This window comes from Urocitellus parryii, chromosome 11 (assembly GCF_045843805.1).
Source record: "Urocitellus parryii isolate mUroPar1 chromosome 11, mUroPar1.hap1, whole genome shotgun sequence".
NCBI classification, from domain to species: Eukaryota; Metazoa; Chordata; class Mammalia; order Rodentia; family Sciuridae; genus Urocitellus; species Urocitellus parryii.
In genome coordinates, this window is record NC_135541.1 from 48,736,681 (window position 1) to 48,764,415 (window position 27,735).

At 38.0% G+C, this 27,735-nt stretch overlaps 1 protein-coding gene across 1 annotated transcript in view; it reads left to right on the forward strand.

Annotated features, from left to right (window-relative positions):
* Sgip1 (SH3GL interacting endocytic adaptor 1) overlaps positions 1-27,735 on the forward strand; it is a 141,413-nt gene that overhangs the window by 37,897 nt on the left and 75,781 nt on the right. The window contains exons 3-6 of the mRNA XM_077791551.1: positions 2,290-2,314; positions 8,936-8,992; positions 14,308-14,362; positions 15,079-15,254. Of these exons, the coding sequence (XP_077647677.1) occupies positions 2,290-2,314; positions 8,936-8,992; positions 14,308-14,362; positions 15,079-15,254 (313 nt within the window). The remainder of the gene's footprint in view (positions 1-2,289; positions 2,315-8,935; positions 8,993-14,307; positions 14,363-15,078; positions 15,255-27,735) is intronic.

The window sequence follows — 27,735 nt, forward strand, 5'->3', positions numbered from 1 at the left end:
CTGGAAGAGATTATGTAAAAATTATTCTTTAAGACAAAGTTTAATGAATATTTACTGTGATCTAGGCACCATTTCAGACTTTTCACTTTTATTAACCTATTGGCTCCTCTCGTAGTCCTGTGGGATACATGCCATTTCTAGACAGGGAAATCAAGACACAAAGGGGTGAAGTAACTTGCCTGAGTTTCTATAGCTGGGAAATCTACATTGGTTGTACCCAAGTAGTCCAGCCCTAGAGCTGTCCTCTTAGTTACTATGTTTACTCCTCCATGAGAGAAAATACCAGCCCATGTGTATCGACTGGATTAAAAATCAGACTCCAGTGCTGTTATGTACAAAGAAGTCTTTCTGGTTAAAAATTTAAAATAACATTCCAGTAACTACCGTAGGCACGAGATCAGGTGGCTTCCCACTTAATATCCCCTAGTGAAATGTCCTTGTATCTGAACCAACAATGGGCACCACCACAGCCAAGCCAATCTCCAAAGGCTTCTCTTCTCCACATCTTTTGCTGACTGTCCCTAAAGGCACTTCCATAGAATCAGTACCTCTGAATATGTCCTATCCCTAAAGTCATTGATGCAACCACCTCTCTCCCAGCTCACTTAGCAGGGGTTGAAATCCTAACAGGAAATGCCCATTTTTGCACAGATAGATATATGAAGGAAACTAATCTTTGATTAGTATAGGTTGGCCTCTGACTTCTTGCTTTTGTCCTATTCTGGGCTTATTATGGCCACCATAACTCACTGGATAGACTTGCCTGCCTTGTTCTTTCTTTGTTGAGCATGTCTTTTCATTATTTTTATCCCATTGTCCTAGCCACTTGCCTGTACATTTTAAGTACCCAATATTTGTTTAATGAATTATGACTTTTGTCATATGAGATTTTTTTTCTGCCTTTCTATTTTAGATGAAATTTCTTTGAACCATTTAATTCCCATGCCCAGGAAATGTCCAAATATTCCAAGATTTCTATCAACTCCCATTGTCTTTCAACATCTGAGTCTTCTTTGCTTTTGGCCCAAGTATCACTGAATTAACCACTGCATCTGTTTGGACAGAGAACCAACTATCAAAAATGATGCTACCAAATGTTTTGTAATCCAGTTGGACTATTCCACTCATTTTGAAGTGGTGTTGATGGGGAAGGGAATCATCTGAGCCCAAATGTCTAATTGTCTTCTCTCTCCTTATAGCTGTCCCTCTCTATTTCCCACCGCTCCCCACCACCACCACCACCCTATGAAGCAATAAAGAATTTCCTTAGCTGGTTCCACCTTCTCAAGAACAATTCCAACCCCACCAAATTCCTAGAGATGTCACAGTTCTCTTCAAGTACTTTTTAAGATTTTCTTCCCCAAAATACAGGTTCCTTTCCAAACACAAATCTGGTAAGCTCCTTACACAAGGAATTAATATCAGAAGTTACCAAGTGACAGTGGATACCCTCTTTGCTTCTCCCTACTTCTGCTCATCCAGTCCAGTTTCCAGTGTGCCTGCAAGTGAGCAGTTTTGTGTTCCTGGTGAAGAGACATCATAAAATAGAAAATAAATTATTATAATCTCTAACACCTTTGAGGACTTAGAATGTGTCAAGAATGTGTTATAAGTTTATTTTATACATACATTTATACAGACCCACACACAAACTTAATATAGCTTAAAGAGGTTCAGTAACATGTTCAAGGTCATAGAACTATGAAATGGTGAAATCCAAACCTACAGATTCATCTTACACTAAAGCACTGAGCACCTCAGCAGAGTGTTCCCCCAAAACAGCTTCCCTGGATTTTAATTATCAGAAGGAGCCATTTGGCAAAATATGCCCTCCTTCCTATTCTCCTATAATCAAATATATGTAAATACAGAAATGAAGAGAAAATTCAGATTTTCAAAATAAGCTCGAAAATACCTCAGAAGTTTCACCTAGCAAGAGACAGTTCAGGACCACTTGCAGTGGGTGGAAAGAGAACATAGGTTCACATGTGACACTTTTAAAGTAAGACTGGGCAGACTCTAATGAAATCTCTTCTCAAAACTCGGCCAAGGCACTGCACCACCAACTTGTGCCTTTGGGCTTCAGTTTTCGATGATCATCTTTCTCTCACACCTCACTCTCAGATATCACTCCCCCAATTTGTTTTGATTTAGTTTTCCTTATACAGGTTTATTGGGGTGAACTCAGGGGAGCAGAAAAGTGTTGGTTCATGATTCTTATTCTTGATACTTTAGTCTGTGTAGTCGGAAAGATTCACGGTCCTAACTCTCAACTTCTTTTTGTTTCAGAGGTTCACCAGATCGAGATGGAATTGTAAGTATTTAAATGACTATTTTTAATGGTTTGCACTTCAATATATACTATATTTAAATTTCCTGCAGCTCCATTTATTTTTCTTTTCTCTCCTCCACCCCCACCCAGGGGAAAAAAAATAGCTTGGAAGACTTTTCTGACCTCTCACTGTTATAATTTTCTCTAGTAATTGCATGAGACATACAGGTAGTCTTGGTCAAGTTACATTTATTTGGTGTATTCACCTAAAACCCTGCCTAGGAGCAGGCAAGCAAACTAGTCATGGAAATGATGGCTCCAAAGCCAGACAGTTCATGCAGGGACTGCTACTGTCAACTGTTATTTCATTTCCAATTTAATGATGTAAAAGCTCATTATGTGAGAATGTTTTTCTCCAACAGAGGCCACAGAGTCATAAAGGAGCTGGGATCCAATAAAACTGAATGAAGCTTTTCCCCTGGCATAGCTGGGCTGCAGATATATTTTCTATGTTAAATTCAAAATTAGGAAATGGTCTTAAAACCACTTAGGCCTGAATTTACAGCCTGAAAGAGGAACGTGTGTCCACTGGGTTTAGATTTAATAGTCACTCTGGCTCCTTGCTAGCTGCCAAGATTTCTTGCTTTTTTAAAGAAGTCTGTGGTGCACGGGCTTGGGTTTATCAGAGTTGCTTGTATGAGATTCTGCCCCGGCTTCTAAAATGACTTCCTTCAAATCTAAATCAGATGCCTATTCAGAAGGTTCAAAAGAACAGCTGTTACTGAAAAAAAAAAATGGACTCACATTAGGCTCACTGGGCAGAAGTGGGCTAAAATAAACCTGATGGTTAAAAACTTATTTTTTTTTAAATCACCCTTTATAATATTATACCTAAATTGGGGTGCTAATTGCAGCTATAGAAGGAGTTTTTCTCCCGCACTTGACTTGAGGTTCTTAGCTTTGGGGTGAATTTTGTGTTCATGTGGTTCTTACTATGAAATGTTAAGAAAAATAGACAGAAATTGATCAGACATTGGGTAACACTATAATCAAGGCTCTATTCAGCAGGGGAAAAAAAAGACCCAGAAGACTCAGCTTCTCCTCACCTCTTGCTTCTGGCTCAGAGCCCTCTCGTTAACTCTGTCTCAGGTACTCTTTGCTTCTGTTTCTTCTCTTTGCTTCTGGCTGGTTCTCCTCCCTGGGTCCTCTTGTCTACGCCTCTCCCGCCTCTGCAAGGCTCTATTAGCTACTCTGCTTTCTATCCTGGCTGCTCCAGGACTGGAGTGCTTATTTCTTGCTTCTCTCACTCTGTCACTCTCAGTCTTGTCCTTTGTCTTTCTTTCTCCAAAAGCCCTGCTCATTGTCACTGAGGCCCTATTGCTACCTCACTATTCTCTGCTCTTCAGGGAACCACCCGTTTAAATCTCTAGTAAAACACACACCATGGTACCTGGTGCAGCAGCTGGCACAGAGCAGGTAGCTGAACATGTGCTGTGTTAATGAAGCCAGTGTTCATTCTGGGGACCCATCCCCCCCAGTCCAGGTCTCCACGCCCAGGTCCCCAAGCCCTCCTTCCCTACACCATTCCAGATTCTATAAAGTTATCTAGTAGAAATTTTGTCCTCTTTATTGCTTAATTAGAAATGCCACAAATATCATTGGTCATAGATCACTGGTCAGTCTTACTTGGAAAGAAAGGAATTATTTAATTTCTCAGGTTATAACACAGTCCTGTTCTGAACAAGACTACATTCAAAAGTTCATTTTCTCAGAACCAGGGTGTACAGCTTCATAGATAACTGGAAGTTATTAGCCCATTGCAACTTTTACCATTTGAAAATGTTAAGATTCCTTCCAAAATTTGGCCACCGAATTTTGAAAACCAGTGCTGTTTGACTGGGTTCAGATTCTGTTTGTATTAAGTGCTCAAACATCTCCACCTGATTTTCTTTCAAACTCAAACCAATTCCTTATCTGCTGACTCAGTCCACTTTTGTATGGCTAAGACAGCTTCCAAAGGATTGTCTTTTGAATGTCTGAAGTTGAAGTTTATAGTTTCACTAACATGTTCCAATAAACTACAGGTGCTGGTATGCCCACCTAGTGTTTATAAACTACTCAGCAAACACAGGGCCTGCACAAAAGCTCTAATTAGTAGTGCCCACTTAATTTCAATGTCTCCAATTTCGCTGAAGCCCATCACTGATTGCAATGCTTTTAATCACTTCTTGGAGGGGTTGTGTATATGAAGGTGGGCTTGCTTTGCTGCCCACTGGCTGAGGGTCCCCATCGCTGGCAGAGTTGTCTGTCATGGTGGTGAGACTTCAGACAGAAGTGTACAATAAGACCTTTGCACAGGATTCACTAACTTTTTCCCAAGCAGTCCCCATTTCTCTTCACAAATAAACTAGTGTTCCAGGGTCACAACCCTTGCTTGAGATCTTCTCTGCTCATCTCTATCAGGAGTGCAGGAAAGGCACAGATTTGGAACTGTCAACTGTGTGTGCTGTATGTATTGGTGACCCCCAAGAATATTTTGACTAGGGGAAAACATGGCAGAGCTAAACTTTTCATACGTAGATATACAACAGTTTTATTCCGTCTTTTCTTGTATGTCTTGGTGTCTGTTCTCTACTTGTAAACTAAGTCTAAATGAGGAATAGATTCACATGGTCCCTAGTACCTGGGACACATCTTCCTCCTTCTCCCTTCCCTGACCTAGCCAAGCCGGCCTGCTGAATAGAGCCTCATTATGGGCCCCAAAGTCCACTCTTTGAGAAAGGAACCCTGCCAAGATTGGTAGGCCGTACAATTTGGCCTAGAAATTGTTTCTCCTCTGGTATGTTTGCTGACGCCATGTGATTCTTTATGTGTCTTGAAGAACAAACAGATCCTTTAACAACTTTTTTCTACATGAAAACAATCAATTCCAGCAGCCCAGCCCACATGAACCACCCTACAATAACAAAGCAGAGTGTGCGCGTGAAGGAGGAAAAAAAGTTTCGGTAAGGAAACAGATTTTAGTTTAAAATTTCCAAGGGGTTGTAGAAACAGTGAGTAAAATCCAACTTTGAATTGTGGAAAATACAATAGTTTTTATTTATTCCACTTAAGAGGACTCTTTCTTAGGTATTTCCAAATGACTTCTTGAATACGTGGGTTCAATTTTTTAAATCAACCTTATTGACTTTATGTATTGACATCTGAATGTTCATTTAAAGAATGATGAGGTATAAAATATTTGTGTTTCCTTTGTCATAGACAAAGGACAGGGATTCAAATTTTAAAATTCAAATTTTAAAAGAATATTCAATCTATAAAGAAGGCTTTTGCTATAATAAAACATCACCATGCAAATTGAGTAGTACCATTTATTAGAATAAGCACTATCTCAATAATATAAGGTATATGGCAGGACCTTGCCCTGTGGGAACCAGTATTCTTGACCAAAGGATGTAGGGTCAGAGATGCTGATTCTAGGCCAGGCTATGCAATAACTATAGCTATGTTGTCAAATGTGGTAACCACATGTGACTAGTTGTCTAGAATTCAGCCCCTAGTCACACTTACAGATTTTAAATACTTCACAGCCTCTCGTGTCTAGTGACTACCATATTTGACAGCACATAAATAGAACATTTCCAAGTTCACAGAGAGTTCTACTGGTCAGTGGTGTCCTAAAGGATCATTTACAAACCTACCTTGATAGGGAAAGGATAATATTTAAGTAGTACATCATATATTTTCAACACTTCCCACCCAAAGACCACTACATAGCTATGAGCTGACCTCAGATAAGAGGGGCACTCACAATGGAACTTTGATGAATATAATTGAACATAACTTTTACTATATTCATTGATTTAGCCCATCATATTACTGAGAATAGATAATAAGCTTCATCAAAGTAAAATGCCTATTAAAACAACTTTAGCATACTTGTGAACATCGATTATCTTGAAATAGCAGTCATAGGTTTGAGTTATAAAAGTTACTAATGTCAGGTGTAGAATTATAGAAAATACAGAAGAGGAAGAAGTGAAAGAACATATTAGTCCAACTCCAAGAGAGAAAAAAAATACTATTTGTCAGTGAATAACTGATATTGCTTTGAAAATTAGGCCTAATTGTCAGTGGATGTTTTCCCACCTAAAATATTCTTCCCTGTTTATTCAAGGTTTTCCATTTGAAATCAATAGATTTCATCTTTACCATTATCATTACTATGAGCTGTACCTTGCTTAGTATTTGAAAAGAAGGATCCCCCCACCCCTTGGAGTCTAACCAAAAGAATTCAGGAAGGTTCTGGCCTAGCTTTAACATAGTAATTTTCACTTGTAAAACCACAGATATTTGTGAGAGTAAACTGGCATGAATGAGACCAAATTACCAATTCTTCTAATAAAGACAAGTGTGTGAGTGTGTGTGTATATGTGTGTGTGTGCCCCAAAAGAAATGTATTGTTATGATTTGTAGTTTGTGTTTAGTATTTGTTATTAAAATGTGTATGTTTTAAAAGAAAAAAATGTATAGGTTCTGCTTTTCCTTTAGCTCAATTTTCCATTGATTTCCAAAAAAAAAAAAAAAACTGGGAATTCTTCACTCAGTCCAAATGTAGAAATTCAGGAAATTCTTTATACATAGTGTTAGATATGTTATCAAGAAGAAACACACACACATAAATACACACAGACAATAGATATGAAATTTTTTTGCACTGAACATATAGACTATCTTGGATTTGAAAGGCTTTAATTATAGAGATGATATTCTAATGGAAAGGAATTGCACAACTGAAGATTTTGAAGTCAATAATTTACCCAATCTCTTTGGTGTTGAGATAGAAATCCTTTGTACTAAGGAAAGGTTTAAAACCTAAAAGGTATATTGATATCAGTATCATGCTGATCACAAAATTCATGAGTTTACTCCTCTGGAATCAACTTAGTTCACTGGATATCCTATCATTATAAATTAAATTCTATATTGAACTCGGGTTTTGTATATGCTTTCTAAGAAGGAGCTGGAACACTTTGCAATTAAGTTATATATAAAAAAATTGATGAAGAAGGAATTTTAAAAGAATCACACATGCCAAAAAGAAAATAGGAACCAGACTTATTTCCAGGGGAGAGAAAAAAATTTTTATTATTGTGACGCAATGGACTATGTTCTCAACTGTATCTTCATAAAGTATATATGTGCAGAGTGAATGTGGCAGACTTTTAAAAAGATCTTTGTACAAGGTAGAAAGAATATTTCCGAAACAGCAATTCAATGGAGACAATTATATGTGAAGATTGAAATATGATGTCCAAGCACAGATTGTCAGGAGCAGGACAAAGAAACAGATAGACACATGTCCTATGTTCCTGGGTGCTGGTCCATGGAAACAGGATAGAGTTCTTGTATTTGTAAATTCTAGCATATGTAGAAAGAGTGAGGTCACCAACACATCTATTCCTTGCACCCTGTTTACACTTATTAAATTACTGCCAATTCTAAGAATGCCCAGTCAACATTCAGTAAGTGCTAGTCAATGACAACTTTTATTCTGGGTTGTCTAGTGATCCTCTGTGTATACCTGAAAAGCTTACTTCCCATCTATTTGTCAAATTGGGTTTCAATGCTTGCATTGTAGTTCAAGTGACCTTTGTGATTGCAAAATTAGAGGTCCTGTCTTCAATCCTCATGCATTGCCATTTGATGTGTCATTCTGAGATCTGCTATTGCGCAGTAATATACCATCGCTCTGTGTGCTAAATACAAGAATGTTCTTGAATAGAGTCTCCATTACTGACCCGATTTGTGTTTTTGTCTTTTGCTCACAAAAAAAAAAATAATAGAGAATTTTAGCAATTTCCTTTTGGGTGATGCCAGATCCTTGCTTGAGAGCTTGTGGTCATATGTCATGATTGTACTAGGGACCAAAATAAAACTTTAAGATACTCAAGAGACAGCATAATGCTGATATACAGTCAGCTTGCAAGGAAATGTGCTCATGGAGGCACAGACCACATAGATAAGGAAAGTTCACCATTATTCCTCAAATTCTATTTTAATAATTTGATGAGAAAAACCATTTGAAAAGAATCTCGACATTAATTTTAATAACTAGGAGCTGAATTAACTAATCCAGAGCTGACTTCCTTTATACTTTATCAAAGAATTGTTAGAAAAAAAATTAAGTCAGTGTTAGAAATGCTAAAAGATTAATTAATAACTTGAATGAAAAGTCTTTTAATATATTGGAACTAATTGTGTATGAGAGCAGCATGGAAATAAAAATGTTTCCATTCAAAATATATGTGTATATGGTTATATCCCCTGAAGGTATAGAGGATTAAATTATAATGTAGGTGCTGCTAATCCTTCTGTAATTGAATAAAATTTGAATACCTAGTTGCTAATACCCCTCTGCCTAGGTATGTTGTGAAATATTTAGGCTCTTTTACCTAGTGCCATGGCATCTAAATTAACCATTCAAAGACATCAATGTGTTTCCATAATAGGCTGCTCTAATTTATCTTTCCAGGGCTGGATTTTGATAGCTCTTGCTAAATACAGATAAGAGTTAAGTAGTTTTCGTTCCATTGTGTTTTCTTTTTTCTTTTTTTCATTTAAATGTTTCCCTGCTGAATTTTATTTTCAAATTTATTACAGAAGAAAAGCAATGGGGCACCAAATGGATTTTATGCAGAAATCGATTGGGAAAGATATGTGAGTATCAGAATATTGTTTTTATTTATTAAGCATTCGGCAACTTTACAATGAGTTGAGACACTCATACTTATAAGAGGTCTTAGAAATAAGTAAAAGACTTTCCATCTCATTAGGAAGTGCTTGGTGCATTTAGGATGGTGGGGAGATGAAGAGCACTGAAGTCTGCCAAACCCTCCACATACCAGCTCCATGTGGCCATAGAATAGTTTTGTGCTGGCCAGGAAAAAAAAATGAAGTCAGTATAATAGTTACTTTGTAGTTTTGTATCAAAGATTCAAGAGTTAATTATTTGCCGAATATTTTAGTAACCTATGGAACTCACAGTAAGTATTTTTTAAAAAATGCTTTTTTCTAATATTAACTCTTGGTGTTTCCATCCTGGCTCTATTTCCCAGCAGCTTTGAGGGTCAAGTCTAGGCATTTGAATTTTGGTTTCATGACAACTACTATAGCTTCTTGGTACCAGTTTTTCTCAGGGTGAATAATAATCACTTTTTGTTTCTCACGGGGTGAAGGTAAATTCCAGCTGAGACTTAAAGTTTCCCCATTATTCCCCCCAAAACCAACTAAGGTCATAACCATATACTTCCACAACAACAGCCTGTTGGATCCAGCCAGGATCCCTCCTATATTTCTAATCAGATAGAACTTTTAAATCATTTTCACATTGAAGATCATTTCTATTGTGTATTAGGTACCCAAATTCATGATCTCCACAAAATGCCTTTGCTCTTATCCTGTGACTGTCAGCCCAATCTTCCCTTTCATGAAAGTTACCCTTCATGTTTAAACTTTTTCATATCTGTTAGTAAGACTTTTGTTTTTATACTAAATGAGTCTATAGTTATTGAATGCTCAGTTTCAGTTATAATAGTAAATGCTATTCATCTTTACAACCTTAAAATTCTTTATGCTTTCCCCCTCTGCAGTCCAAGCATGTCACCTTGCCAACATACTACCTGTCTTCTGTTAGGCCTCTTTCCCAGGATTAAGATCCTTTTGATATTTTCTTTATTTAACTTTAAAAAATGACAGTGGAATGCATTACAATTCTTATTATACATATATACCACAATTTTTCATATCTTTGTATATAAAATATGTTGACATCCAATTCATGTCTTCATACATGTACTTTGGATAATAATGTCCATCACATTCCACCATCCTTGCTAATCCCCTGCCCCCTCTCTTTCCCTCCCACCCCTCTTTCCTATCTAGAATTCGTCTATACCTCCCATGCTCCCCCTTCCTACCCCACTATGAGTCAGCCTCCTTATATCAGAGAAAACATTCAGCATTTGTTTTGGGGGAATTGGCTAACTCCACTTAGCATTATCTTCTCCAACGCCATCCATTTACGTGCAAATGCCATGATTTTATTCTCTTTTATTGCTGAGTAAAATTCCATTATGTATATATGCCACATTTTTTTTTAATCTACTCATCCACTGAAGGTCATCTAGGTTGGCTCCACAGTTTAGCTATTGTGAATTTTGCTGCTAGAAACATTGACATGGCTGTGTCCCTGTAGTATGCTGTTTTTAAGTCCTTTGAGTATAGTCTGAGGAGAGGGGTCAAACAGAAGAAAAAGTAGGCCCTAATCTTCATCATGTGGGATTAGGTCCCAACTTCCTTAATAAGACTCCTATAGCACAAGAATTAAAACCAAGAATCAATAAATGGGATGGAATCAAACTAAAAAATTTCTTCTCAGCAAAAGAAACAATCTTTGAGGTGAACAGAGAGCCTACATCTTGGGAGCAAATTTTTACCCCTCACACATCAGATAGAACATTAATCTCTAGGGTATATAAAGAACTCAAAGAGCTAAGCACCAAAAAAAGACAAATAACCCAATCAACAAATGGGCTGAGGACCTGAACAGACACTTCTCAGAAGAGGATATACAGTCAATCAACAAAAATATGAAAAAATTCAGCATCTCTAGCAATTAGAGAAATGCAAATCAAAACTACTCCAAGATATCATCTTACCCCAGTCAGAATGGCAGCTATTATGAAGACAAACAACAATAAGTGTTGGCAAGGATGTGGGGGAAAAGGTACACTCATACATTGCTGGTAGGACTGCAAATTGATGAAGCCAGTATGGAAAGCAGTATGGAGATTCCTTGGAAAATCCTTTCAATATTTCTAACAGTTCAGTTCCTCAAAATGTCTAACACCCTCCAAGTTATCCTAATTTCAAATTATTGACAAATATTTAGTTATAAGGGAAGCTACTAGAGTGATTTCTTCTGTCAAAATTAAATCTTCTTACCTAGAAGAATTTTGTTGTGTTTTATAGAATTCTTTAATATATCTCAAAACAAACAGGAAGAATGATCATTATAATTTCAGATTTCTCATCAAATACTTACATATGACCTTCCATCTAGCAAACAAACCCTAGACTCCAGTGCTGTTCCCGGTTGGCACAAAGTACTTAAATGAAGCATAACTTCCTTTAAATGTGTTTAGGCCTGAAAATGAATCAGATCACACAGGAACTGCTTTTGTAATTACGCATTACATTGCAATTACTCCAAGAAATGGGAACAATTATTCCAAGAAATAGGAAGAATTTTATTAGTGTATTAATTTTATTTAATACATTATATCATCCTAATTTTGTTAAGACAGATCTCAGAAAGGAATAGGCTTTAAGCAAAGGCCTAAAGTACAAGTCAAGGGTAAGTGGCTATATATTCCAGTGAAGAGAGTTCCAACCAGAGGGTAACACATTCATGAGGACCCTGAAATAAGAAAGCTTTGCAGCTTTCAAGTCCCGATGTTGACAGTGGAGAAAACTGCAGCTGGAGAGGGGCGGGGTTGGGGGGTGGGCCGGGGAGTATCTAAGGCTAAAGAGAGGAGCAAGAGGCAAATCATGCTGGGTCTTGTTGGCTACACAGAGATGCTGGGTTTTTATGCTAAGTGCAGTGAGAAGCCAGAGACAGGTTTTCAGCAGGGAAATGGCCTCCCTACAGTTGCATTAAAAAAAAAAAAAAAAAAAGTAATTCTGAGTTCTGAAGGAGAAGGACAACAGGGAAACCACAGTATGTGTTCAAAAATGGGCAGCTTTCAGACACAGAAAGAAAAATACTATATATGATCACTTATAGGCAGCAAATCTTTTCTTAAGTCAGATAAATAGAAGAATAGAGACTAAATAGAGGAGGGTAGTTCCCAGGGGCAGGGACTGGGAAGAAATGAGAGAAGTAGGTCAAGAGGTACAAATCTGCAGTGAGGTAGGATGAGTAAGTCTAGATCTCTAATGTACAGCATGTGGATTGTAGTTAATCAAATTGTATAAAATGAAAATTGCTAAAATAGTAGATTTTAGATGCTCTTACCTCCACCCCCACCCCCACCACACACAAAGGGTAACTTTGGAAAGTGATGGAAAAGTAAATTTGACTGTAGTAATCATTTCACTCTGTGTATGAGAACATCATGTTGTATGCCTTAAGCACATACAGTAAAAATAATTCGACTTTTAAAAATAGTGGCTTTTTCCATGGAATTCGGGTCCTGTTCTCACTCCATGGTCGTGATGTTTTTTATTGCTTCAATAAATGCAAAACTCATCTCCAAATCTCCTCTGTCACTGCCAGGCCTGTAAGCTGAACCTCAGCAGGGCCTCCCTTGCACTCCTCATCTTCCTCCCCTCTGGGGCATAGGGCATAGTCTCAAAATGCCATGTCTGACATGGGCTGTGTGTGCTCTTGAGAAATGGCATTCTGATTTCACTTAGTTTCTTCCTTATTATTGGGATATTTTTTTCCACATATCATTTTTATGTCATTCAATGAGATAAAATGTGAGTCACCATATTTACCATATAATAGGAACTCAAATATGAAATGTTAATCCCAGTATTGCAAACTGCCTTTTATCTTTCCTTTTTCTAAAAGTAATGGTTGTCTGCTATTAGAACTAGTTCAACTGGGAATACCAGCAATCTCCCAGGAATAGAGGGTAGAAATCTTGGATTCTTCTGAAATTTCCCTCTCCTTTTTCTCCTGTGATTGATCTAGTACCAAGAACTAGCAATCGATCCTTTCCGATGTCCTTAATGCATCCTATCTCACCACCAAAACTTGAACCATATTCTCAGCACATCTTGCCTGCATTGACGCATGTATTTTAAATTAGCTTTCTCCATTTTCTTCAGCTCTCAATCTATCTGGAAGTATTCTTTCAGAACACCTTAAGATTCTGCATTTGGCATGTCCCACCCTGAGAGGCTGCAGCAGCTCTAGAGAGTCCAGCCTCCAGCCTGGCACATTGACCACCCGTGATCTTATTGTCCAGTCTCCTGCTGCATAGCTGTTCTCCAGTTGTGGTCTCTGCTATTGCCTCTTTCTTCCCCATCTTCCTGCCATAGTGTCTCAATATAATCTGTTCCCGAACGTTCACAGGGGCTCCCTCTCTGCTCCCTCCTGTTTCAGAAGGCACATGTGGACCTCATGCCTGATGCTTTCAAACTTCACTAATTTCCTCTTCCTTCTAACACTGGTATTTTGTATTGTCATTAATTGTTGCCTACCCAAATCATTTCAATTCCCTGAGGACAAACAATTTGCATTTTGATTTCCCCATGTTGCTTAGCAGTCCTCAGCTTACAGGAAATGCTTGATAGGTTCCTCTTTGAATGTCTTCTTCCACTGACAATGTCCTTTTTTTTTTATTTATCCAGTAGGAGGATTCTCCAAGTATCCTTGAGTAAATATATAAACATATACTGTTCAGCATTTGCTTCCAGAAGTTAAAACCTTTGGCGCCCCCTAAAATAAGAGACTTGTCTATATCCTTACATAAAAGATAGATAGTGAATAAATGGATAAAGAAAATGTGGTGTATATATACACAATGGAGTTTTATTCAGCCATAAAGAAAAATGAAATTATGTCATTTACAGGAAAATAGAGGGACCTAGATAATATTTTGTTAAGTGAAAAAAAGTCAAACTCAGAAGGTTAAAGTTTTCTCTCAAATGCAGAAGCTAGAGAGAAAAAAAAGGAAAAGAAAGGTAGGAGAGCAGGGATCTCATGAAAATCAAAGGGAGGAAAATGACCATGGGGTGGGAGGCGGTGAGAGAGAAAGGGGAAGTGCTAGGGAGTGATATTGGCCAAATTATATTGCTATACTGTGTGCATGTATGAATATGTAACAACAAATCACATCATTATATACAATTATAATGCACCAATAAAATGTGGAAAAAAATATGAAAAATACTCTAGGAAGAAAAATGTGCTTCTATCATTTCAAAATAATAATTGCTTAACATATACTTGTATTTTACAGAATTCACCTGAGCTGGATGAAGAAGGCTACAGCATCAGACCTGAAGAACCCGGCTATATCCTTTCTTTATTATTTTTTTTTTAAATTTTAATTTAGAATCTCAGAAAACAGTAAGCTAAGGTCAGGTTTTACAAAGGTGATGAAATAACCTAAGCTACTATTCCTAATAGGAGAAATGAATAAATAGCACAGAGAACAGCCTGATTGCTAACAAGCAGACATTTTGCCTTGATCTATTAATAGAAAGGAGAGAGAAGCGAAAGAAATGTGCTAAAAAAAAAAAAAAACAGTGTGAATTGTGGGTACTGGGTTGTCTGCTAAAATCTGACATGGCAATGTCATTTACACTGACTGGAAAATAGCCCTTACTGTCCTCTCCCCTCCAGTTCATCTCTGGGCAAAGCATGTCACACTCTGAAGCACCACCCAAGACTCTTCACAGATGATCCAGAAAGAAAGAAGTCTTTCTCTGAGAATGAGTGAGCTCATGCATGCTTGTGTGTGTGTAGAGTGTAACACAACACATGAGCGATGACAGCAAAAAATAGGGTATGGATCAGTACTCTTTGAAATTCATGATCTCTGATCATATTTTAAGGAATGGTAAAGAAATCCTAACTTTTTATCTCTTTTATTTTTCTTTGTTTTGCTTTGATTTCCTGCCATCTCAGAATACTTTTGTAGTGACTATGTGCAATCACTCTTGTCATATTATACTCATCAATGTCTCCCATTAGAAGAAAGAGCTAGGTATCTTTAACTGTGTTCTACCTACCAAAGGAAAGCACTTTTATTCTTCGAGTGAATCGGAAGAGGAAGAAGAATCACACAAGAAATTCAATATCAAGATCAAACCATTGCAATCTAAAGACATTCTTAAGAATGCGGCAACTGTAGATGAGCTGAAGGCATCGATAGGCAACATTGCACTTTCCCCGTCACCAGTGGTGAGTGGCTTTTTATTTCAAGCTTTGGTGAGGTTGGACAGACAGCTGTGTTCTGCCTGTCTGCATTTAGCCCATCATAAACCCCCTACATTGGGGGCTTCATGCAGTCACCATTGTATGAGGTCTATAAGCCTCAAACAGATCATTCTAACTTAAGAAAGTTTTTGCTCATTCAATACTGCAGCTCTTGCATTTTTGAAAATGATACAAATATATGGAATCACATTTTCTTTAATTTTCCTGCAAACATGTTTTTTTAAAAGTCATGAAAAAATATCCAGATTTATTTCTGAAACAAACTTTAACAATTAAGAACATGACATTCACAGATTTACTAATAGTGACTTTTAAAAACACATTTTAGTTTACTTTTTTCTCATAAAAAATACACAAAAGGAAAACTAATAAAATTGGCTTTGAAAAACATTTTCCTAGCTGTGTTCCAAAAGAAAATATTCATAAATATCATAATGTAATTAGATGTAACTTGAAACTCATATTCTTCATTATATTTTATGATCAATGTTCTCATCTTTAAGATACTTCAAGTACAAATATTGACCTGTTTATATTTTTCAAATGACTGTTTTCCTACAGTCTGTGCTTCCTTTCCCCAAATCCCATCTATTAAATTTCTTTAGTTTCTTGATTCTTTCCACATTTAGTACTTTTTCTATGGTGTTTGATAAATGCCACCATTGTTACCTAAAAATAGCTGTGAAGAGTAGATGAGGGCTTTCAGACAGGCAGCTAATGTGTTCCTGACTCCCCGCAGTGTCCACCAGAGTAACTGAATAATGCTAAACAGTTTGGGAGGTGCTTCTGGAGATGTCTCAGACTTTCTAAAGGAGTCTAGTCATGCATCCTTTGAGGATGAACTTTGACCACCTGGGGGTGAAGACCATCTGTAAGGATGCCTTCTTTACAGCATATGTTTATAACAACCCTCGTCACTTCTGCGGGTGACAATCAAAATGATTGCTGGTAGCAACCAACCATAGCAAATGATACTTCAGGTAATTTTTAATCATGTACTCATGTGCTACCTTAAAATACAGCCCAAAAAAAGAGAAGTATAAAATATATGAGTTTTCTTTCTCTTCTGCAATGGAAGATAAGGATTTTAAAATGAAAGAAATCTATTTCTAGTAACAGGGGCGAATTAACACACACACTTCCACTTTTCACCTGACATCTTTCAAATTGGTTTTCAGTTACCGAATCATCTTTTTAATTGTAAAGGTCCACAAAAATGCTAGAAACTCATTGATATTCGCTTCCTTCTAAGGTATAATAAATGTAGTGGGCACTTGGAAATTATCTAGGGTGAGAGAAAAAAGGCAAGTTCACGGGATTAAATGAACAAATAAACTACTAGCATAGTCCTGGAACATAGAACTTACTAGTATAGTCCCAGAACATTTTGCTGAAAGCTTGTTGAACCTAAGAAAGGTTTTTGAACCCCACGTCCAAGACCCTGTATGCCTAAGCCATCTGGTAGGTATCCCTCCCACCCAATGTGTTGCTAAAGGTGCAGCAAGAAAAGGAGTTTTCTTTGAGCTGTTCTGGAATCTGTTTTTAGATTACATGAACTTAAAATTCAGGTTCTGTTATTAAAAGACAAACAAATAGTATTAGAAGACATTGTCAGTTTCTGACACTATGTCTTAAGTCATCTCAGATTATTTAGGGGGAGTTCATTTGGAAATGAGATTTTTTTCTGATTTTTATTCAAAGTTATTCCCAGAATCAGTTGAATCCAAGGTGTTTTCTTTTGAAATTTGGAATCATTCATTTCTAACCAGTAGTGATGCTATGCTGCATGTTAGGTAATGGCTGGATGAACAGAAACAAATTTTAGTCAAGTATCATCTTGCTTGGTTGATTCATAACCCTCCAACAGTAACAGTGCCTCTCTCTTACATAGTTCATTGACTTTTAAGGCAGACTGCTTCATTGTTGAAAGAAAATATCTTCTCTGTTAAACTAAATATGTAATTTTTTGTCCTTGGTTGTGATTTTGTTCTTCAAAGGATGAACAAAGGAAAAGATTCCTCCTTTGCCAACTGGTTTTCCATAGAGCAGATGGATTTCAACTCAGAGTTTATTGTGCAGAATATTTATTAAGGAGTGACCTTGGGCTTAATACCTATGGGATGGAGTGAGCAGAGGCAGAAATTGGACTGTTTAACATGTCCAGCAACAGCCTGAGCTAATCATAGGAGATCTATGAAGCTAGAAAATGATCCTTCAGTGTTCCCTTGAGTTTGGCTGAGATGAAAAACCTTTATACTGCTGTATCAGTTATAACTCTCATAGGGGCCACCGTAGGAAGGGATATGACCTTGAGCAAGGTAGCTTTCTGTAGCTGAGGCAGACCTTGTGCCGGCAGTTGAAGGCTACCAGTATTCCTCCTAGCAGCTTATGCAAGGAACCTTAGGAAGGGAAATCCGCACAGCACACTTTGGTGTCCACCACAAATCCCTGGATCTGACACAGAGCCTGATTATCATTGCCATTCAATAAATGCTTGCAAGTGAGTAAAGAAACGTGAATGACACCAGGCCAAGGAAAGAGTTCTGTGGCACATCACCTCACTCTAGCGAGGTTACTCATCCATATTTTAGGCATCTTGTTCACCACACAGTGACTCACCTAACTGAGCCCTCTTCCTCGCCTCTTTTTCTTTCTTTCTTTTTTTTTAATTCTACTCAAACCAGTAATGCAATGCTGAATTTGAGAGACCCGGAATGTCTGCAGCATTTCCTGGATCTACCAGATCAGAAGCCCCATTAGAGAGAGTGATGGGTTTACTTTGCCCTGGCTTGTTCTTTGCATTGGCACCTAGGATTACCACCTTCATTTCCAAGTTCTTACTGGCCCATCTGTTTAAATAATCATTTCTAAAATTTTAGGTTACTAGGAGACAGCAATGTGGTAACATAAAAAGCAAAGAACATGAATTCAGGCAGACCTGGGCCCCAGGCCAGAACTATCTTATTCTACCTTATATGCAAGCCCCATGACTGCTCTGCAGCTTTATTTTCTTACCTGTAAAGAGCTAGGATGATAACAGTCCTGAGGGAATTTTTTTTTACAGATTTCATAGGTCCATGCCAGAGGTAAAGCACTTGGGTAGTTATCAATGATTAAATGAGTGAAGCACTCAGAGTATCCTCGTAACGGTAACTGACACTCTGCAGGCATTTGTTTCTTCATTACTAATCTACATGTTTTTAAAAATCTTTTTCTCCCTATTTGAGGGTCTTGCTGTGCTTCCCCGACACCCCATCTCCTGCTCTAAAAACAACTCACTGTGTTTTCATGCCCTGGAATCTAATGTATATCTTGGGGTTCAAATTCAGTGAAGGAGCCTGGGGATCTCTTGCCTACCTTGGATTTTCATTCTTAACTCAAATTGATCCACCTTTAAGGGAAATTGTTTTTAATTCAGCTTTCTCCCATCTGGATATTTATGATTCATTTTTCTTTCAATACAAATAAAAACTACTTACCCCTAAAGGAACTGAGGTATAACAGGAAAGATGACAGACCTGAACCTGGCCTTTTGCTAGGTGTGCTGTTTAGGCAAAGTCCTTTGACCAGTTTGAGTCCTGGATTTTCCCTCTCTAAAATGGGAATAACAAACACCTACAGATAGATGATTGTGATGTGTGTGTCTTTTTGATAGTACAATATAAATACCAATCCCCCAAAGAGAGAAGATAGAAACAGAGATGTGAGATGATGTCTTTTGCTTCCCGTTATCCCACACAGTGCAGTTGCAAACCTCTATTAAATCATCCGACAAATAGCTTTGTTCTTAAAGAGTAAAATTATTTTCTGAAAGGAACTAAATAAAATAATGGGTACAAGTACTCTCAAGTATATGCCTTTACAAAAGCAAGCAAACAATAACGTCAGAATTCAACATATAATTGAATGGAATTCAATTCTCTTTAAGGTAATTTGAGAGAAATAAAAACAGGTACTTATTCCAGTTGTGTTACAATTACTCAAACAAGTGAGCTCTACTCCTTCTTAGCTGGTGATCCTAGGCACATTACAAAATCTTTGCCTTGGCTTCTTTATCTGTAAATGGAAAGAATTCCCATGCTTATTTCTTATTGCTACTTTGAGGATTGAATGAGTTAATAAATATGTACATGTATTTATTATATTTATAAATATTTACATATAATAAATACTCAGTATATTCAGAGATCATCTCATCAGAATTGTCTGCAGACACTCTAGGTCAAATTTTTAAAAATTATCATTAATAGTGGTAAATCAGGTAAGCCAAACATCCAAAAGTCATTTGGCTCCACTATCAGTAATTAATTATCCTAAGCATCAAACTGAGAAAATACGTAACTTTTCAGCAATGCCTATGAACTGATTTTAAAGGAAATTCCTTTCTTAAGTCATTTGAGTAACATCTACATCCCCTGAATCAGTGTGGTGCTTCTTTCTGGAAGAAAATTTCTGTGTCATGTATGCCCCCACCAAATTTGTTTCATGGAGAATGGACTTTCTTACTCCCCTTCAAGTTATTTCACCATATATTTGTTGAACCCCTTCCATGCACGGGGACCTGAGAGCCTGTAACAGAAATATTGAACAATATGTCTAACCTTCTTACCAAAAAAAAAAAATTACCAGAAAACAACCCATAACTAATATTACTAGCAGGACACAGAAGCTGAAAATCCCCTTGTGGCCCAAACCCCTGCCTGCCTTCCCCCTCTGGCCTCCTTTCAGCATCTCCCTGCTTCCTCACCCTTCCCAGGGTCTTACATGTAGACATCTGCATTCCTTCTGGAACCCACTTGGAGCATCATCACTGACACATCTGTAACCATGTGCTGTGCTCACTAGGTACTTAGAACCCTGTGGCTCCTGCAGTTTTCATGGAAGTAAAAAAAAAAAAAAATGCTATGGTTTAAGTCTTCTTGCAATCATTTCCCTTCCTCATATGCTGCTACTGACCCTTGGTTCTGTGAGCAAAAAACACCACCTGCTTACCTTGAGAAGTTGTGTTTTACCCAAAAGTGTTTAGTTCTTTATTGATTAAGTTTTGCTCAGGAGTAAGTCTGGACCCTTTACATTCTGACTCAGCACTTTGACTCAGCTATTGGCTCCTTTTAGGAAAAGGAAAGTTTATTTTCTCACCTTAAATATTATGAATACAGTTTCTGAGTACTCACAACCCTTCGAGTGCTACTGATGGATGCCCAGCATCCCACAGTCCCAACTCTGAAGCCTACCTCCTGGCCCTTCCCCCCCAGACAATCACAGATGCTCCCTTCTACAGCACTTCATGTTTCTGCCCTTGTAACAGGAGAACCAGGCTACTGACCAGGTCTGGTCATATGCTGTTAGGTCATATGTGATTTCTAATTTGTTAAAATTCGCTCTTTTTATATTCAGACTTCATGCACCTTTGTTTCAAATGTTAAAGAATGACAACTCATTTTTTATGTGACTTATATTTCCATTACCCCAAACAATGAATCAGTCAGCAAGTACTTTTTATGTCAGTGGTAGGTTGTAATCATGCTTTTATGTGTTTGATCATGTCATGATCAAAAAGATGAAATGAGCGGCAGCACTTTTAAAGAGCAGGCCTGTGATGATTTGTAGCCCTATTTTGCAAAGAAACCAGCCTCTTGGATACCAACACTGATCAAGAGGTTATTAAAAGTTTGAGGAACCAGGACTGGAACTCCCGTATCTATCCCCTTTCTGCCTAGGGAAAACACAATGTGTTTTCCCATCTACCAAGGTGGGGTCTAGGATTCAGTTACCTTTCAGATCAGGCTCTGCTGTGTGTTTCTGGCCTAATGGTCTCTTTGGAAAGCTCTCTGCTGTCAGGCTGACTGGGTGTAAGGCAAGAGTACCAAGAAGGAGAGCATTTCCTTTGAAGCTCAAGGGCAAATAGGAAAAAACAGGCTTTTGAATCAAATCCGTGTCTTATTATCTGCATATCCTGGAAAGTTCCTTAACTCAGAGGATCCAATTCCAAGTATGTAAAATGGGAACAATAGTTATGGACCGTCCCAGGGTTAATGGCAGAAAGATGGGAATGGTGTTGCACAAGGCCCCGTGCCTTGTCACTCAGGGGAGGCCCATTCACAGTTACTTCCCTTTTAGCAGCACCCTCCAGCTGAGAGACTTGTGGGAGGCAGAAGGAAAATAAAAATAGTGAGGGAGGAATTGAGCGAAGTCAAGAGGAGGGCTGAGAGAAAAGATGTGAGAGTAGGAGGCACCCTATTCTGGTGTGTAGGCTAGTGCCTCCACCCCTGCCCTGTAAAATGCAGTGATAGGAGGAATTAAGGAACTTGATGTTGAGTTCTGAAGGAGTAATTAGTTTTAATATTGTTTCCTGGAGAATTGCAATCCATAACAGAGTTATTTATCCAAAAACTCTGAGAAGGGGGAGAAAACTTTGAACTGGAGACAGTCTGGTGCTGTTTGTCTGTTGCAGGTGGCCCACCCACCCTTCCACCCCCAAATTGGCCTGCCAGAGAGCAAAATCCATGCATTTGCTGCTGCTTGGTAACACCACCCCCTTTCCTGTCCTCGCTTTGGCAGAAGGTTCAGCACCCCATTGAGTTCAGTAAAAACAAGGAGTCATCAGTGGGGGAGGAGAGCTCCCATCTCCTACACACCAGCACTCTCTCCCCGCAGAAACACTTTGGTGGTGCAAGGAGAGGCTATTATACTGCAAGCATGCTCCTGGTGACTTGCTCAGCCCCTGAAATCATATGTAGCCAGGCCGTAGGCAGGGTGCAGCTTTGGTTCTACTCATCAGGAAAGTTGTACAGTGCCACAGTCTGACTGGGCACAAGATCACGAGCCACTCACAGCTTTGTAGATTCAAACAGCAATTCTTTATTCCCGAACTCACACCGGCCTCTACACACGTTCTGGGGAAATCCAAGTTCTGCCGCCGCCCATTTCACGTCCCAAATACTTTCTGAATTTCACGAGAACTCAACGGGAACTCAGGCAGCAGGATACGCCCTATTCCCAGCAGGAATAACCTTAAACCTGGAACTGCCCTAAACCCAGATTGTCTTAAACCGGGAACGCCCTAAACCCAAGGAGCAGGATACTTCCTAAAACCTGCAGGATACACCCTAAACCTGGATCCACCCTGGTCCTTGAGCAGGGTCACCTTTCTCAAACACACATGCAATGTCACAGCGAATGTCCAAGGCAAGTCCATTTCCACGAGTCCTTCCTCTAAGTAACATGGGGTATGCTGGCAAGGAAATTTCGATGCGTCATTCCTACTTGGCAATGGCCCTCAGCAGTACAGGGCAACCATGATTTGAGTTGGTCTAGACCTGGCATATAAGTGTCATACGAGCTGCCACTTCCTCCTCCAAACACTCAGCAGACCTTGAAGCTAGAGGTAGTTTGAGAATCCCCCTCTACAATGAGCTGCAAGCCATTGGACCAAAATCAGCCATTATTAGCATCTGACATGAAACTTTTCTTTTCCCCCTATCCTTATCCTTAGAAAAGGATAGATAGGAAAAATGGGTGGAAACTTTCTTTTTCAAAATATATTGTTCCTTTCCCTGTATTTTAAAAAACCACAGACTGGCTGCAAAAGTATTAGTTATGTCTAATACACATTGGCTCTCTCCTTCGTTACTTAATGTATTTTTCTGGGAGAATTCTTTGTTGCTTCCATTTTCTGACCTCTAAAATCGCAGTATCATTTTCCAAATCTTCCATGTCCACCTTACTTTGATAAGAAGACATGGTTGAGTTTTTGTATGTTTTGATCTCCTTGAAAATGAATGCGTAACACAGTCAGTATTCAATCTGGAGCCCCTTAGTCATTACTTCCCCAGCTAACATTGGTTGTGGTTTCTGAGTACAAATACTATGTATTTGTTCCCCCATGTGAGGTGTAAAGAGGCAGATTTTCCTTCTTTAACTCCCAATTCTTGAGTTCTACTGCTTCAGGCAAACTGACCTCATTTATGGGGTCCGATCAGAGTGTTTCAAGACCACACTTAATTTCTGTCACCAGCTTAAAATGAATGAGACTACATATATATATATATATATATACAATATTGACCCAAAAAATATTAGAGTAGCCTCACCAGAACAGCAAATTCTCAACTGACATGCTCTTAATTATGATGTCAATTGTAATATTTAAAAAAGCTAAGTTTTATATCTCTATTTTAATTGAGTTAGTCCTCCTGATATGGAGTTTAGAATTTGAAACTATTTTTTAGCATCTCGTGGCCATAATCAGAGTAGAATGAGCTCTGTAAAAAAGAAATCAATGTGAAAAAATACATTTTTAACACAAGAGTAACGAATGAACAATTCATTGAATATTGGGTGTTTGACAACCCTTTCTGCACTCAGAGGTTGTAGGTTCTTAACTGTTTCTCTGAGTGGCTATTTCCTCTAGAGCTCACAACATTGGAGGACACATAGTAGGTGCTTTAAATACTCCCCTTTGATTGATTGGGTGGACGAATGCTCTTCACCATGGAAAATTACCCGGAACTTGGTGGCTAGTCAGAAAATAGTACAACTTATAATCTTCATCTTATTTTATAAAAGGAGCAAATTATGGTTCTCAATCTCTTAGCTCTCTTCCTCTTCAACTCCACAAGTTTCTTTCTCCTTTACTGGAGATTTGAACAATATGGGTAAAAACTTCCTGTTTTTCTTCTCTTAAAATTTGCAGGTAATTTAAAAATGTTTATTAATGTATTTGTCTACCCCCACCCCTTACCATGGGTCCTAGTTTTTGTTTTAACACTCTCTTTCCTTCATAATCTGATAAAATGTCTCAGATTTTTTTTGTCACTTTGACATCCTTGACCCTAAGGTCAAAAATCTATGATTATGTTTCTTATGCTGATTTTCATACTAAAGGATTTCTATACATGTACAAATAATAGTTAGTATAAAATAAGTATGACAGGGTAGGAAAGAAGTATCTATCTTTTTGCCCTCTAAATATTTAGATATGTCAGAAATCTATAGCAATAACTATAATTTTAATTGTTTTATTAAAAAACTCAGAGTGTGAATTACCCACACTAATGATATAAATTTTTTTCCATAAACTGGGGAAAATGTCATTTCTACACAGAGTGAAGTTGATATTTTTTTCTTATCTCTCACATCTGTCTGAAAGAGAGTCTCTAACTGCCCCTGGACCCTATCTGCATCAGGGCCAGCACAGAGCCCGAGTTGCTTGTCCTGAAGTGGACAGCAGAGATGGAAGTGAGATGCACTGACCTCATTCTGTTGCTCATTTAAAACTCCCTTTCTACCTCCTAACCTACTGGAAACCCCTTTTTATATATTATATTATTTTTAAACATGGTACATTGGGGAATCCTGCTGCATCCATGTATTTTCAGATTTATTTTTTGTTTTGTTTTATCTATGCCTCTTCTCAGTGTCTGCTTGTTACTGAACATCCATACTGGAGAAGCCCTGATAAGCAACAGCAATGAGCTGCTTCAGAAGAGAGTAAACCAAACTCTTTAAGTGGCTTTCCCAACCCTCATGGTCAGGTCACACCCAGTCCCCAAGACTAATACCTGCAATTCTTCCTGCTCATTTCCATCCTCCTGGCTCCCCAGCAGGACTCTCTTCCCCAAGATAGCTGCATTTTGACCACCCTCAACAACTTCAGGTCACCTTCTCAACCTTTGCCCTGGCATTTCCAAACTCCTTTATTTGCTTTGCTTATAAAAATTGCATGTATCACCGGGCACGGTGCAGCACACCTGTAATCTCAGTGACTCAGGAAGCTGAGGCAGGGGGATCACAAGTTCAAGGCCAGACTCAGCAACTTAGTGAGGCCCTAAGCAACTTAGTGAGAGCCCATCTCAAAATAAAATATAAAAAGGATATGTGGCTCAGTGGTTAAGCACCCCTGGGTTCAATCCCTGGTATGAAAAAAGAAAATCCTTATTTAAAATAAATACTTTGCTTATTTATTCCATTTATTATTTACTTGTGATCTGTGTCCTCTTAGTCCTTTAAAAGTAATCTCAATGGAGCCTTTTTGTTGTTTTTGTTTTTCACCAATGTGCCTAGAACAGTGTCTCATATTGATTATGTGCTCAATAAATATCTACTAATGGCTTAATAACTGAATAAATAATACATTTGCTCTCTGTGAACACCCAACTAGCCATAAATAACTCATAGGAAGTGATTATTTTATAATAGAATCTCATTAGTTATAATAAAAATTCAGAATACAGCCATCCCATTTTTTTAGGTTATGCAATTGCAGCTCTTAAAAGGGCTTTCAGATTGAACTTGACTTTTTATGTCTCGATTCTACTCTATGACGCTCGATGCCAAAAACCCTCATGGGCAGCTCAGGTCTTATTAAGCTGTTAAATGTCAGGAATGTACTCAGAGCACAAACCCTCATGTAAGGGTCATCAAAATTCTGGTGTATATTTCCTTAATATTCTACTGTTAGCTTTGGCTCTGGTTTTAAACAGAATACAATTTTAAATGTTGCTGATTTCTAGCCCCTCGTGCAAAAACATAGGCTTTGACAAAACCTAATTTGTAGAAATGCTTGCCCCTTACCAAGTTTCCTGGAGCAGTAACCCAGTCAGAAAGAAATTTTGGCTCTGTGAAGGGCAGGAGTCTGTGGGTTCTTTGGAAAATTCTTGATCAAAGAAGGAGATGCCCTTCAACAAGACTTACAAGTTGGTAATTGTGGTTTTTATTTGTTTGTTTGGTACTGGGAATTGAATCAAGGAGTGTTTTATCACTGAGCCACATCCCCAGCCCTTTTTATTTTTTATTTTGAGACAGGGTCTCACTAATTGCCTAAGGCCTCACAAGTTGTTAAAGCTGGCCTTGAACTTGAGATCCTCCTGTCTCAACCTACTGAATTGCTGGAAATATGGGCATATGCCACTGCACCAGGTGGTAACTATGTTTTCTTAGGGCATCACATGAGTTTTAGGTAAATGCATTGTCCAATCTAAAAATTTATTTATTCTATCTTTATTTAAAAGTGAACCTGGAAGTAAACATTTCTTCAATTCTCTTATTTTTTCCATAATTAAAAATAAACTCTAATGCTGTTAGAGTACTTTAATTTTTATTTTTTAATATTTTTATTTTTAATTGGTGCACATTAAATATACAAAATAGTGAGTTTCATCATGGCATACTTATATATACATAAAAGTATAACCAATTTCACTCCCAAATACCTCCCCTTGCTTTTCTTTTCCCTCCCCCTGTTTCCCTACCTCTACCCTAATGGTGTCCCTTCTATTTTCATGGAAATTAGTATAAAGGTTCCTCAAAAATCCAAAAATAGAACTGCCACATGATCCAACTATTGCACTCTAGGGTATTTATCTAAAAGAATTAAGGTCAGCATACTTTAGAAATACACGCATACTCTTGTTTATCACAGCACAATTCACGATAGCCCCATAATAGAATAAGCCTAGGTGTCCTTCAACAAATGCATGGATAAAGAAAATGTGACATATATTCAATGGAGCTTTATTCGGCCATAAAGAAGAATGAAATTATGTCACCTGCAGGAAATTAGATGAAATTGGAGATCATAATTTTGAGCAAAATAAGTCAAATTCAGAGTTTTGTGTTTTTTCATGTTAGCTCATTTTATTTATTTTTTTTAAAGAAAGAGTGAGAGAGAGGGAGAGAGTGGGAGAGAGAGAGAGAATTTTAATATTTATTTTTTAGTATTTGGTGGACACAACATCTTTGTTGGTATGTGGTGCTGAGGATCGAACCTGGGCCGCACGCATGCCAGGCGAGCGCGCTACCGCTTGAGCCACATCCCCAGCCCCCATGTTAGCTCATTTTAAATCGAGGAATATTTTTGTTTTCCCATAAAGAGAATTGTCATGCTTTGTTTTCTTTTTTCTTTTCCTTTCTCTTTTTTCTTTTTTTTTTAACATTCTGAAGAAACCCTTAAATTAAGAGGCCATTAACTATAAGTGTAGGTAGCTGCTAATAAAACAAAACAACATGTTGAATAAAGATGGTTTCAGACATCATGCATTGTGGGATTGAAAGATACAGGGAGAAGGGTAGGGCTCCTTATCGTTTATGTGCTCATGTTTGTTCTTTGGATATTAATTAAATGAGGTGTATTTAGTTAGACAAAAGACTGAAAATTATATTCTATCATCAAGAGCTTAATCCCAAAGACTGAAAGCCTGCCTCTAAATACAAGTTCACGCTCCGAGTAGCTTGTTCTCTGAGATCTGCTTCTACAAATTGATATGATCTGTTTAATTCCTTCATTGGAAGGATACAAGTGTATTTTCCATTCTCTATGATCTCTGAGTATTAGCTCTATTGTTTTTAGATCACAAAGGTGATAAGACTCTGAAAGTGGGTTCAGTGTCCTTAGGGGACATGGCTAGACCAGTCTCTCTGGGGTTAGATAATCTGGGATCCAGTC